General features: G+C 45.9%; 1 protein-coding gene across 5 annotated transcripts in view; it reads right to left on the bottom strand.

The window, feature by feature from the left end:
* LOC137094733 (echinoderm microtubule-associated protein-like 2) overlaps nt 1-13612 on the bottom strand; it is a 64841-nt gene that overhangs the window by 15545 nt on the left and 35684 nt on the right. For all 5 annotated transcript variants that reach the window (XM_067461090.1, XM_067461091.1, XM_067461093.1 and 2 more), the window contains 9 exons: nt 11684-11712; nt 9387-9516; nt 7996-8145; nt 6283-6352; nt 5261-5371; nt 4049-4144; nt 3779-3913; nt 1904-2003; nt 1412-1566 (listed from right to left, as the gene is read on the bottom strand). In XM_067461090.1, the coding sequence (XP_067317191.1) occupies nt 1412-1566; nt 1904-2003; nt 3779-3913; nt 4049-4144; nt 5261-5371; nt 6283-6352; nt 7996-8145; nt 9387-9516; nt 11684-11712 (976 nt within the window). The remainder of the gene's footprint in view (nt 1-1411; nt 1567-1903; nt 2004-3778; nt 3914-4048; nt 4145-5260; nt 5372-6282; nt 6353-7995; nt 8146-9386; nt 9517-11683; nt 11713-13612) is intronic.

The raw sequence follows: 13612 nt of genomic DNA, 5'->3' as shown, positions 1-13612 counted from the left end.
TTGCATGAGAGCGGATCCAGTGACTGCTTCTCTCTCCCGAAAAGTAGGCCAAGTTTGACGGGATTTCTTCCCTTAGAGGCGGGCGATGTCGAGATTAAGCAGGAGTCAAAAAAATAAAATAGACAAAAGACTCCACGGAATGAATTCTTTTTGCATTTCGGAACAGATCAGGGCCAGAGCGTCTCGTCAGTTTTCAGGCGCTGCAATTAACAGTGGCACCTGCACACCTGGCACAATACCTGGCTGGCAAAGGCAAGATGTCGGATAACAATACAACGTTGCGCTCATTCTGATCCTAACAGGATGGGTCTTGCACCTCTGTTTCCCTTTTCGGGCTGTGAAAAGAACCCCCAAAGTGGGATTTAAGGGTCCTTGGGAATCACACAGTTGGAAAGAGATCTCCAAAGGTCATCTAGTCCAACCCCATTCTTCGGAAGACACAACCCAAACCGTCCCGGCAGATGGCCATCCAACTTCTGCTTACAACCTCCAGAGGAGACTCCACCAGACTGCAAGGCAATCCATATTGCAGTAGAGTTGGAAAGGGGGTTTCAAAGGCTATCCAGTCCTACCTGTTTCTAACATGCAGGAAGGCACCATCTGATCCCTCCTGACAGATGGCCATCCAGCCTCAGTTTATAGACTTCCTGAATAGGAGACTCTACCAGACTCTAAAAACAGCTTAATTTTGCATTAAAGTTGGAAAGGGAGTCCCAAAGCCCCCCAGTCCAATTCACTTAAGTCATACAGGAATCCCTCCTGACAGATAGCCATCCAGCCACAGTGTAAAGACCTCCAGAAAAGGAGACTCTGTCAGACTCTAAAGCAGCCTATTTTGGGGAAGGGAGCCCCCAAGGCCATCCAGTCCAACCTGCTTCTGTAATGCACGAAGGCACAATCAGATCCCTCCCAATAGATGGCCATCCAATCTCAGTTTAAAGACCTCTGGAAAAGGAGACTCAGACGGACTCTAAAGCAGCCTATTTTTGGGAAGGGAGCCCCAAAGGCCATGCAGTCGAACCTGCTTCTGACATGCAAGAAGGCACCACACGATCCCTCCTGACAGATGGCCATCCAACCTCCATTTAAAGACCTTTGGAAAGGAGACTCCGTCGGACTCTAAAGCAGCCTATTTTTGGGAAGGAAGCCCCAAAGGCCATTCAGTGTAACCCACTTCTGTCATACAGGATAGCATCATCTGATCCCTCCCAAGAGAGGGCCATCCAACCTCAGTTTAAAGACTGAGAAAGGGGACTCTGTCGGGCTCTAAAGCAGAGTTGGGAAGGGAGCCCCCAAGGCCATCCAGTCCAACCTGCTTCTGTCATACTGGAAAGGACCATCAGATCCCTCCTGACAGATGGCCGTCTAACTTTGGTTTGAAGAGAATTCTGTTCCATGCCGCCCATATTACCTCGTTCTCCTGCAGTTTGTGGTAATCCCGGCCCCACAGGACCACCCTCCGGTCCCTGCCACCTCCGGTGACGATGGTCCCGTTCCGCAAGACGCACAAGCCAAAGATGCCGCCTTCGTGGGCCCCCGGCACCGCGTGGCAGATCCGGTTCCCTCCTGAAAAGGCAACGAACACCTTTGGTTAAACAGGGGAAAGACCCTCGTGCAAACACATGCATCAACGCAGTTTGATATGGTGTTAACTGCCTTGGATGAATGTATGGGAAGCATGGAAATTATAGTTTTGCAACAACAACAACTGACAAATAGTCAAAGCCTCCAGGGAAAAGAAGAAGAAATATAGTAGGCCTCTATAGTGTTTAGAGTGCTGGTGTGGAAGGAGAATTCAGGAGGTTCAAAACAACCTGTTTGTATTCCTGTGTGTGGAACTTTGTTTTAAGCAACTCAAGTTATAAAACCATTCTTATAAGACGTATCCGTGCTCTGAACTGACCTTTTCCCCAGATGTAGAGGTTCCCCCCGGAATCGCCAGTCACCGTGTCCCCGTTCTCCGTGAAGGCGATGCACAGGACATACTTGGGCTTCTCGTGTTTCTGCAAGATTAGTTCCATTATCACTTCCTTCTGTCCGTTTTGAGCTGGCATGGGCCAACTTGGGCCCTCCCTCCAGGTGTTTTGGACTCCAACTCCCACAATTCCTAACAGCCGGTAGGCTGTTAGGAATTGTGGGAGTTGGAGTCCAAAACACCTGGAGGGTCGAAGTTGGCCCATGCTTTGAGAAGATCACATCTTTCCCAGGGTGCAAACGACAATGCTTCAACTCCTTTAACAAACACAGCAAAACCGGTTCGCCTAGACAGTGTGTATGTAAACATACAAAGACAATGCGTGCTAATATTTGTCAACCAGGAAAGGGAAAATATCAACATGCCTCTATTTACTTGAGTCTAATGCTCACCTAGTTTTGGGTTAAAGGACCCCACCAAAATCAGGGTACGCATTACATCCACCTCACATGGTCATCTTAGGCTATACACTGCCATATAAAACCCACATTATCTGCTTTGAACTGGATTATATGGCAGTGTAGACTCACAAAATCCGGTTCAAAGCAGATAATGTGGATTATTTTCTGCTTTCATAATATTTGATCATGGGGCAGTGTAGAAAGGGCCTAACCGAATGGCCGTGGCTCAATGCTGTGCGGCCCTGGGATTTGTAGTTTGGCAAGGCACAAATACTCAATATGCCCAAATGTGAACCTTGAGTTTGGGAGTTATAGTTCACCTACATCCAGAGAGCACTGTGGACTCAAACAATGATGGATCTGGACCAAACTTGACATGAACACTCAATATACTCAAATGTGAACACTGTTGGACTTTGGGGAAAATAGACCTTGACATTTGGGAGTTGTAAAAAGCTGGGATTTATAGTTCTCCTACAATCAAAGAGCATTCTGAACTACACCAATGATGGAATTGAACCAAATTTGGCACACAGAACTCCCATGAGAAAAGACTGGAAGGTTGTGGTGGGCATTGACCTTGAGTTTTGGAGTTGTAGTTCACCTATATCCAGAGAGCACTGTGGATTCAAACAATGATGGATCTGGACCAAACTTGGTACACAGAACTCCCATGACCAATAGAAAATACTGGAAGGGTTTAGTGGGCATGGACCTTGATTTTGGGAGTTGTAGTTCACCTACATCCAGAGAGCACTGTGGACTCAAACCATGATGGATCTGGACCAAAATTGGCACAAATACTCAATATACCCAAATGTGAAGACTGGTGGAATTTGGGAGAAAATAGACCTTGACATTTGGGAGTTGGGGTTGCTGGGATTTATAGTTCACCTACAATCAAAGAGCATTCTGAACCCCACCAGCGACAGAATTGGGCCAAACGTCCCACACAGAACCCCCATGACCAAAATCATGTTTTATGATGGTCTTTGGTGACCCCTCACGATCCCCCGCAGTGGTCTCGACCCCCAGGTTGAGAAACACTGTTCTGCAGCATAGATGCACCCCAAAGTTTTCCTTTCCATTGCTGGAAGCTTTGGGGTTCGCTTTTGATTTTAAATCAGGAATCCTAAGCCTTTGCAGTGTACACTTTTTGTCGTCGCGCATGACATTTGTCTGCAAATACTTTGGTTTCAGGGTTTTGCAAATTGGGGTACACCTGAGATCCAATTGCACATGTGACTCAAGTAAATAGGGTAACGTGTTCAGACTCAGACCACTTGGAAGTTGCACGAACCGGTGCAATGCCTGTTGAGATGACCATGGATCAAACGCAAGCATCTCAAAGCATCCTCTGCAGCTCGTTCCAAAGTTTGACCCTTTCTGTCATTTTTCTCACCTCGAAAATGCCCTGCCGCTTGCTGAGGCTGCCTCCTTCCAGCGTCCAGAAGTGGATGTGGGATTTCCCACAGGTGATCAGCAATGTGGGCTCCGTCGGGTGGAAGCTGGCCGCCAGGACGGATTCGTTGGAGCACTTCCGGAGGAAGGAGAGAAACCATCAGGTGCATGCCACACACCTTTGGGCAGCAATCTCCACAATCCCGCGCCATGCATGGCAATACATACAGACTGCGATTGCAAGTAAACAAACAAGTTTCCAATCACTTACTTTCACGTCGGCAAGCTTCTGCTCCTTTTGCCAATCCCAGACAGAGAGGACGTGGTCATTGGAGTCGTCCACTGCACAAAGGAGCCCGCCTCCATTCTAGGGAGAGAAATATTATTATTATTTCCCTATTATTATTTCCCTATTATTATTATTATTAGAAGTAGTAGTAGTAGTAGTGATAGTACAATATGCCACTTATTGTTATTATTTCCCTATTATTATTATTATTATTATTAGTAGTAGTAGTAGTAGTAGTGGTAGTACAATATGCCACTTATCATTGTTATTATATCCTATTATCATTATTATTAGTAGTAGTCGTCGTCATCATACTACAATATGCCACTTTTATTATTATATCCCCCTCATTATTATTATTATTATTATTATTACATCATTACTATTATTATTATTATTATATTCCATTTATTATTATGATATACCACTTAAATCACGACTATTATCATTGCATCCCATTTATATTATTATTATTCCACTTATTATTATTATATCCCATTTATATTATTATTATAATAGTCCATTTATTATTATTATATTCCACTTAAATTATTATTATTACATCCCATTTATATTATTACTTATTCCACTTATTATTATATCCCACTTACATCACTATTATTATCACATCCCATTTACATTATTATTATAATACTCAATTTATTATTATTATATACCACTTAAATCACTATTATTATTATTACATCCCATTTATATTATTATTATATTCCACTTATTATTATATACCACTTAAATCACTATTATTATTATTATTATTATTATTATTATTATTATTATTATTATCATTACACCCCATTTATATTATTATTCCACTTATTATTATTATTGTATTCCACTTAAATCAATATATTATTATTATTATTATTATTATTATTATTATTATTATTTCTCACTTGATTGAGATGCAAAGGGGGCAAATATAGGCAGGAAAAGAAGTCCCGCTCACATCTTGTATTGGCCAAAGAAGTTTGCAAACGCAAAGAGTTTCTAGAATACTCTGGGCTCATTTTGCAAAATATAAGAAGTTTCATGCTATTTTTCGAGTGGAAAGTGGTGAATATGGGCCTCTTTCAGGAGTGTTTTAGCTGTGCATTCCTGCATGGTAGAATGGGGTTGGACTAGATGGCCTTTGGGGTCCCTCCTGGCTCTAATTGTATTATCCGACTCGCTCACCGACTTGGAGAAGCCCACACAGCTGACCGCCCGGTCAAAGGGTCCCGGTCCCAAGACGTGGAGCGTATTCAGGCTGACCGAATCCCAGACTCTCACATGCGGAGGAAGCGGCTGCCGGAAAAGGAAGGAAAATATTAGATACAACAAAAGATTGCCCCAGGCACTGCCAGGCCATCAAATGCTAATCAAGGTGGTCAGCTGAAACATTCACACCTAGCTCCAGCAGACAAGAGTCCTTTGTCCCAACCTGGTCATTCCACAGATATATAAACCCATTTTCCTAGTTCCAGCAGACCTCACTACCTCTGAGGATGCTTGCCATAGATGCAGGCGAAACGTCAGGAGAGAATGCCTCTAGAACATGACCATACAGCCCAAAAAAAACTACAACAACCCAACACATTCCCACCTCGCTCCAGCAGACAAGAGTCCTTTGTCCCACCCTGGTCTTTCCACAGATACATAAACCAATTTTCCTAGTTCCAACAGACCTCACTACCTCTGAGGATGCTTGCCATAGATGTAGGCGAAACGTCAGGAGAGAATGCCTCTAGAACATGACCATATAGCCCGAAAAAAACCTACAACAACCCAGTGATCCTGGCCATGAAAGCCTTCGACAATACAAGGTTATGATACAAACTCCGTCCAATTTTGGAAACACTTTAGAAACTTTTTCCCCCCACTCCCCAATTCTGTAATGAGTATTGCGACATTCTTTTCATTGATCACACAGGCCTATTGTTTACTTAATTTGCTTATTATTTGCATGACCTGCTGGTATTGACAAACGTTTCTGTGATTTGTTTTGAGCGTGTCCAAACAGATTGAACAAACACAAAGGAATGTGTTCCTGTTCTTTCCTGTTCCATTTTGGAGATCCAGACACATCTTCCCTGCCAGCTTTGGGCATCATCGGGGACCGGAACAACAATCTGGGACTGGGTGAACAAACCCTCATTGAGTTGAGATTGTCTCGTTTGGCATAATATATTCATTCCAGGACAGTGAGTGACCCTCACCTTGCCATCTTTCGACGTTCCGGCCACTTGCCCGGTTGCGATGGTCACCATGTCCGGATGGACAGCCAGGCTATGGACGAAAGAAAAGGAAATATGTTTGTATACAGAACACTATGTCTCCTGAAAGACCACTCATTCATCCTTCCCTCCCTCTTTCTCTCCTTCTCTTCCTTCTCTCCTTCCTTTTGTTCTTTCCTTCTATCTTTCCTTCCTTCTCTTCCTCCTCCCTTCCTCCCCCCTTTTCTTTCCCTTCCTTTCTTTCCTTCCTTCCTACTCTTCCTCTTTCCTTCCCTCCCCCTTTTCTCTCCTTCCTTCCTTCCTTCCTTCTCTTCCTCTTCCCTTCCTTCCCCCCTTTCCTTTCCCTTCCTTTCTCTCCATCCTTCTTTCACTTCCTCTTTCCTTCCTTCCCCCCTTTTCTCTCCTTCCTTCCTTTCTTCTCTTCCTCTTCCCTTTTTTCCTCCCTTTTCTTTCCCTTCCTTTCTCCCCATTCTTTCTTCTCTTCCTCTTCCCTTCCTTCCCCCTTTTTCCCTTCCTTCTCTTCCTCTTCCCTTCCTTCCCCCTTTTCTTTCCCTTCCCCTTTCTCTCCTTCCTTCCTTCTCTTCCTCTTCCCTTCATTCCCCTTTTCTTTTCCTTCCTCTTTCTCTCCCTCCTTCCTTCTCTTCTTCTTCCCTTCCTTCCCCTTTTACTTTCAGTTCCCCTTTCTCTCCTTCTTTCCTTCTCTTCTTCTTCCCTTCCTTCCTCCCTTTTCTTTCCCTTCCTTTCTCCCCATTCTTTCTTCTCTTCCTCTTCTCTTCCTTCCCCTCTTTTCTTCCCCTTCCTCTTTCTCCCCATTCTTCCTTCTCTCCCTCTTCCCTTCCTTCCCCCTTTTCTTTCCCTTCCACTTTGTCTTCTTCCTTCCTTCTCTCCCTCTTACCTTCCTTCTCCTTTTCTTTCCCTTCCCCTTTCTCTCCTTCCTTCTTTCTCTCCCTCTTCCCTTCCTTCCCCCCTTTTCTTTCACTTCCTTTCTCTCCTTTCTTCCTTCTCTTCCTCTTCCCTTCCTTCCCCCTTTTATTTCCCTTCCCCTTTCTCTCCTTCCTTCCTTCTCTTCCTCTTCCCTTCCTCCCTCCTTTCTCTCCTTCCTTCTTTCTCTTCCTCCTCCCTTCCCCTCTTTTTTCCCTTCCTCCTCATTCTTCCTTTTCTTCCTCTTCCCTTCCTTCCCTTCCTTCCCTTTCTCTTCCTCTTTCTCCTCATTCTTCCTTCTCTTCCTCTTACCTTCCTTCTCCTTTTCTTTCCCTTCCCCATTCTCTCCTTCCTTCCTTCTCTTCCTCTTCCCTTCCTTCCCCCTTTTCTTTCCCTTCCCCTTTCTCCCATTCCTTGTTTCTCTTCCTCTTCCATTCCTTCTCCCCTTTTCTTTCCCTTCCTCTTTCTCCCCATTCTTCCTTTCTGTTGAAGAATCTGTTGTATGGCATTTTCAGTGGCTTCTGCAGAAGATGCTTCAGCTGTTGCTCACAGAAAGGAAAACCTTGCAAAGGCTGATTTATCTGGGTTTTGACGTGGCACTTAAATCTATTACACAAACACTGTAGGATATTGCCTTCCGTGAGCTGCAATCTCGCTCATATGTTTCTCGCTCCCCAAACGCCCTGAATATATATGCATACTATGCTGGGCCTATCCAAGAAGCAAATGATGTTAAGGACGTGACTGTGGCCAAATACAGCTGCCTATTCTCACCATTTGATGTCGTCGGTGTGCCCCAGGTAGTGGCGCTGGCGCTGCTCCTCCACGTTGTAGAGGACGGCCACGGCGGCCACGAAGTAGGCGATCTCCCCCGTGGGCAGCAGGAAGAGGTTGGAGCGGCAGTCCCGGCCCCGGTAGCCATAGCTGGGCAAAGAGCCAGTCAAGGTTTTGGGCAAACGCAGAGGAGAAGCCTTGCATACCTGCTCTAACGTCCCCCTTTCCACCCCTTGCAAACCTCTCCTCCTTTCAACCCCAATGGCTCTGATTTGGACCCCAATTGGCTGCTTCCCAATCTCATCATCATCATCATCATCATCATCATCATCATCATTATTTGAATATTTCTTCCCGATTTGGACCCCAATTGGCTGCTTCCCAATCTCAACATTATTATTATTATTATTATTATTATTTGAATATTTCTTCCTGATCTGAACCCCAATTGGCTGCTTCCCAATCCCATCATCATCATCATCATCATCATCATCATCATCATTATTTGAATATTTCTTCCCGATTTGGACCCCAATTGGCTGCTTCCCAATCTCAACATTATTATTATTATTATTATTATTATTATTTGAATATTTCTTCCCGATTTGGACCCCAATTGGCTGCTTCCCAATCTCAACATGATTATTATTATTATTATTATTAGAATATTTATTTTTTTATTAATATTTTTCCAAACGTTATGGTAGGGATATGGGGAGGGATAGGAGATTAGTGTTAGTAAATTAATAAATCTTAACAGATATCTAATAAATCATCAAGGGAGGTGAGAGTGATATGGAGGGCGAGGGGAAAACATTATACAGGGTTAGTCAAAATGCATAGGCCAATAAGCCATTCAATTGAATGGCTTATTGGCCTATGCATTTTGACTAACCCTGCATAACATTTTACTGTATTACATCCAGTTTTTAATCTTGATTACCCTAACACCCAGGAGCCCCCAGAGACACCACTGAGCTGCTGAACTTGCTGACCAAAAGGTAAGCGTTTTGTCTGGGGAGTGGGTTGAGCTCCCGCTGTTAGCTCCAGCTTCTTTGAATGCTTTGAATGCAATATTCCTGCTTCTTGGCAGAATGGGGTTGGACTGGATGGCCCATGAAGTCTCTTCCAACTCTAGGATTCTATGATTCTGCCAACCTAGCAGCTCGAATATCATTCCTCCCCATTTTGAACCCCCAGATGCTCTGCTTGACCCCTATTTATGGCCCCAACCAACCCATATTCAACCTTTCTTCCTCCACCCTAACAGCCTCCTTTCTGCCCGTTTTCAACCCCCAACGACCCCATCCTCAGCCGTATTTGCACCCCAAATGATCCATCTGCACCCCGATTTTCAATCCCTGGGAACACGTGGCTTTGGGGAAGGATACACCCAGTCCAGCTTGAGCTTCTTATGGGGCAGGTCCAGCTTGGCGTCCAAGCTGAAAGTGGCCACGACGGCATCGGGAACGAACATGGGGATGGGACGCCCGCGCAGGAACATCTTCACGTAGCCATCCTCTGCAGGGAGAATAATAATAATAATAATAATAACAACAACAACAACAATAATAATGTTTATTTATACTCAAAATAGCTTGCATTAAAAGCATTGCCACACAAAATTGAATATCATTGGCATTAAAAATACGGGGAGAGGACCGGAGGCATGGAGACGCGAGAAGCAACCCACCCAGACAACAAAAACCCCCAAATCGCCACTGATCCAATGGTGTCAAGGCATAGTTTTTTGGGCTGTATCGCCATGTTCCAGAAGCATTCTCTCCTGACGTTTCGCCTGCATCTATGGCAGGCATCCTCAGAGGGCGTGAGGTCTGTTGGAAACTAGGAAAATAGGGTTTATATACCTGTGGAATGACGTCCAGGGTGGGAGAAAGAACTCTTGTCTGTTGGAGGTAAGTGTGAATGTTCCAATTGGACACTTTGATGAGCATTTAATGGCCTAGCGGTTTCAAGGTCTGGCTCCTCACTGACTGGGGGAATCCTTTGTTGAGAGCTGATTAGCTGTCCCCGATTCTTGTCTGGTGTTCCCCTGTTTTTGAATGTTGTTCTTTAAATTAAATTAAATTATTAATTTAATTAATTATGTAGGTTCTTGTGGGTTTTTTCGGGCTATATGGCCATGTTCTAGAGGAATTTTCTCCTGACGTTTCGCCTGCATCCATGGCAAGCATCCTCAGAGACAGTGAGGTCTGTTGGAATTAGGACAATGGGTTTATATATTTGTGGAATGGCTGGGGTGGGGCATAGAGCTCTTCTCTGCTGGAGCTAGGTGTGAATGTTTCAGCTGACCACCTTCAGCTGACAGGCTCAGCCAGGCCTTCAAATGCTAATGAAGGTGGTCAGTTGAAACATTCACACCTAGCTCCAGCAGAGAAGAGCTCTTTGCCCCACCCCAGCCATTCCACAGATATATAAACCCACTTTCCTATTTCCAACAGACCTCACTACCTCTGAGGATGCTTGCCATAGATGCAGGCGAAACGTCAGGAGAAAATGGCTCTAGAACATGGCCATATAGCCCAAAAAAACCCACAAGAACCTAGTGATTCCAGCCATGAAAGCCTTCAACAATACATTAAATTAATTAAATTTAAATTAGCCACCTAAGGTGGCCAATTGAAGCATTCACACCTTCCTCCAACAGACAAGAGTTCTTTCTCCCACCCTGGACAACATTCCACAAATATATAAACCCAATTTTCTTAGTTTCCAACAGACTTCTCAACCTCTGAGGATGCCTGCCATAGATGCAGGCAAAACGTCAGGAGAGAATGCTTCTGGAGCATGGCCAGACAGCCCAGAAAACTCACAACAACCCGGTATCAAGGTAACTCCACATTATACATATAGCTTAAGGCAAACTTGATTTCATTTGAAAAGATTTGGGGTAGCCAAGTTGGCAACTACCAAGCTTGCAAACTTTGTGTTTTGTTTGTTTGTTTGTTTGTTTGTTTAAAAATGCAATACAACTGTTTGGTTTGCTCCTGACACGATAAATAAATAGCCAAGTCGGCTCTGCAGCAAACGTCAAACAAAGCACTGGGACTGTGGCACAACTGGCTGGGAGTCAGCGGCATTAAGATCACTACTGATCATGAGTTCAAAGCCAGCCTGGGTCGGAGTGAGCTTCCGACCAATTTGTGTAGCTTGCTGTCGACCTTTGCAGCCTGAAAGACAGTTGCATCTGTCAATTTAGGTACCGCTTAGGTGGGGAGGTGAATTTAACTAATTTATGAGGCTTTAAAAATCTCCAGCAAGCATGCAAAGAATGAGGAAGTACTTCATCAGCGTCACAAATGGACGGTGAAGTGACAGCTCCCCTGGTGGCCAGAATACCCTCATGAAAAAGCTGGAATGTTAAATAGCCTCTGAGTGTCTGCATATATATGTTGTGTGTCTATGGCATTGAATGTTTGCCGTGTATATGTACATTGTAATCCGCCCCGATTCCCTTCCGGGGTGAGAAGGGTGGAATATAAATACTGTAAATAAAATAAATAAAGTCCGGAACCCAGAAGGGAGCGATAGTCAACCGAAAGGCATGAAGCACACCATGCAAGCATTTGAAACTTCTTTGGCAACTAAAACCAAAACCAGTTAATGTTAGATTTTGTATTGAACCTTGGTCACCATCATACACAAAGCACAGGAATGGTCAACTTACCAGCGTTGAAAGTGGCTTCTTTCGGTTTGCTGCAGGAAGAAAAAAAAAGAAAGGAAATAGTTAGAAGGAAATAGTTAGTTTCTGAAGGGTAATGCACTTTGTTCTGAATGCCACCTAGTGGCTGTTTTAGACATTTACACCCATCTGTGGTGCAATGTTTACAGCGGACTCTGCAAAAGATGCTGCAGCTAAAAAAGGAAAATGAGTCGGTTTAGTAAGCTTTGCAAATGTTGGTTTGTTTCTGAAGGGTAATGCACTTTGTTGTGAACGCCACCTAGTGGCTGTTTTAGACATTTACACCCATCTGCGGTGCAATGTTTACAGCGGACTCTGCAGAAGATGCTGCAGCTAAAAAAGGAAAATCAGCCTGTTTGGCGAGCCTTGCAAATGCTGGTTTGTTTCTGAAGGGTAATGCATAATGTCACATCATCCAGGGTAGGCAACCGGATCACTCCTCCGTCCGGGCGACCCAACCAAAGGATCTCCGTCTTCGCTGGATTCACCCTCAACCTGCTGGCACGCAACCATCCAGTAACGGCCTCAAGGCACTGATGGAAATTATCAGGTACTACCTGTGCCCTGCCACGCGTTGCTGTGGCCTATAGTAAAACCTATCAAAGTTGAGGTAGATATCTGGACTATTATGTGTGTGCAGCGGCGGGGGGAATGATGGAGCCTGGGGTTGCATGTGTGTGTGCGGCGGCGGGGGGAGTGGGGTTGCGTGTGTGTGTGCAGCGGCGGGGGGAGTGAGGTTGCGTGTGTGTGGTGGCGGAGGGAGTGATGGAGCGTGGGGTTGCGTGTGTGTGTGCGGCGGCGGGGGAAGTGATGAAGCGTGGGGTTGCGTGTGTGTGTGTGGCGGCGGGGGGAGTGATGGAGCGTGGGGTTGCGTGTGTGTGTGCGGCGGCGGGGGAAGTGGGGTTGCGTGTGTGTGTGCGGCGGCGGGGGGAGTGAGGTTGCCTGTGTGTGGCAGCGGAGGGAGTGACGGAGCGTGGGGTTGCGTGTGTGTGTGCGGCAGCGGGGGAGTGATGAAGCATGGGGTTGCGTGTGTGTGTGTGGTGGCGGGGGGAGTGATGGAGCGTGGGGTTGCGTGTGTGTGTGCGGCGGCGGGGGGAATGATGGAGCCTGGGGTTGCGTGTGTGTGTGCGGCGGCGGGGGGGTGATGGAGCGTGGGGTTGCGTGTGTGTGCGCGGCGGCGGGGGGAGTGATGGAGCATGGGGTTGCGTGTGTGTGCGCGGTGGCGGGGGGAGTGATGGAGCGTGGGGTTGTGTGTGTCCGTGCGGCAGGGGGTGTGTGTGTGCGGGAAGCGGCGCGGCAGGGCTTGGAGTAGGCATGGCTTCTGCAGAGGGAACGTTGGCCGGAAGGCTGTGTGCGTGCGCCAGGGAACTTGCGGCTGGGCACCAATGCGCATGCTCAGTTGTTTTGCTGTTTTGTGAGTGTGTTGTTGTGTTTTTTTCATTTTGAGTAGATATGTTTGTACCTTGTGGGTTGTGTTATGGGCATGGAAATTTTGGTTAAGTTTCGTTGGGGGGTTGTGGAGTTTTGCTGTACGGTTGAACCAACCTAACAGATTTATATATATAGATGGAGTCTGGTCGGACTTCCATCCTCAGAATGAGTTGAGTGTCATCAGCATATTGATAGCACTCAAGCCGAAGCCTCGCACCAGCTGGGCAAGTGGTCGCATATAGATGTTAAACAACAAGGGGGAAAGGATAGCCCCCTGAGGGACCCCACATTCAAGAGAGGCCCTCTTAGAGACCGACCCTTCCCTCTCCAGCACACGTTGACTGCAGAAAGTGCATGAGATGAATGACAGCTCCAAGGCAGCTCTGCTCTTGGGCGCATGCTACTAGGAAAGGAATGGCGTAAACATCTCTTTCCTGAAGCCTAAACATGGAGGCGGTGGGTGCGGGAAGATTGCAGCACACG

This window comes from Anolis sagrei, chromosome X (assembly GCF_037176765.1).
Source record: "Anolis sagrei isolate rAnoSag1 chromosome X, rAnoSag1.mat, whole genome shotgun sequence".
Lineage (NCBI taxonomy): Eukaryota > Metazoa > Chordata > Lepidosauria > Squamata > Dactyloidae > Anolis > Anolis sagrei.
The sequence above is the reverse complement of the archived record's forward strand: the minus strand, read 5'-3'. Positions and strand labels throughout refer to the sequence as shown.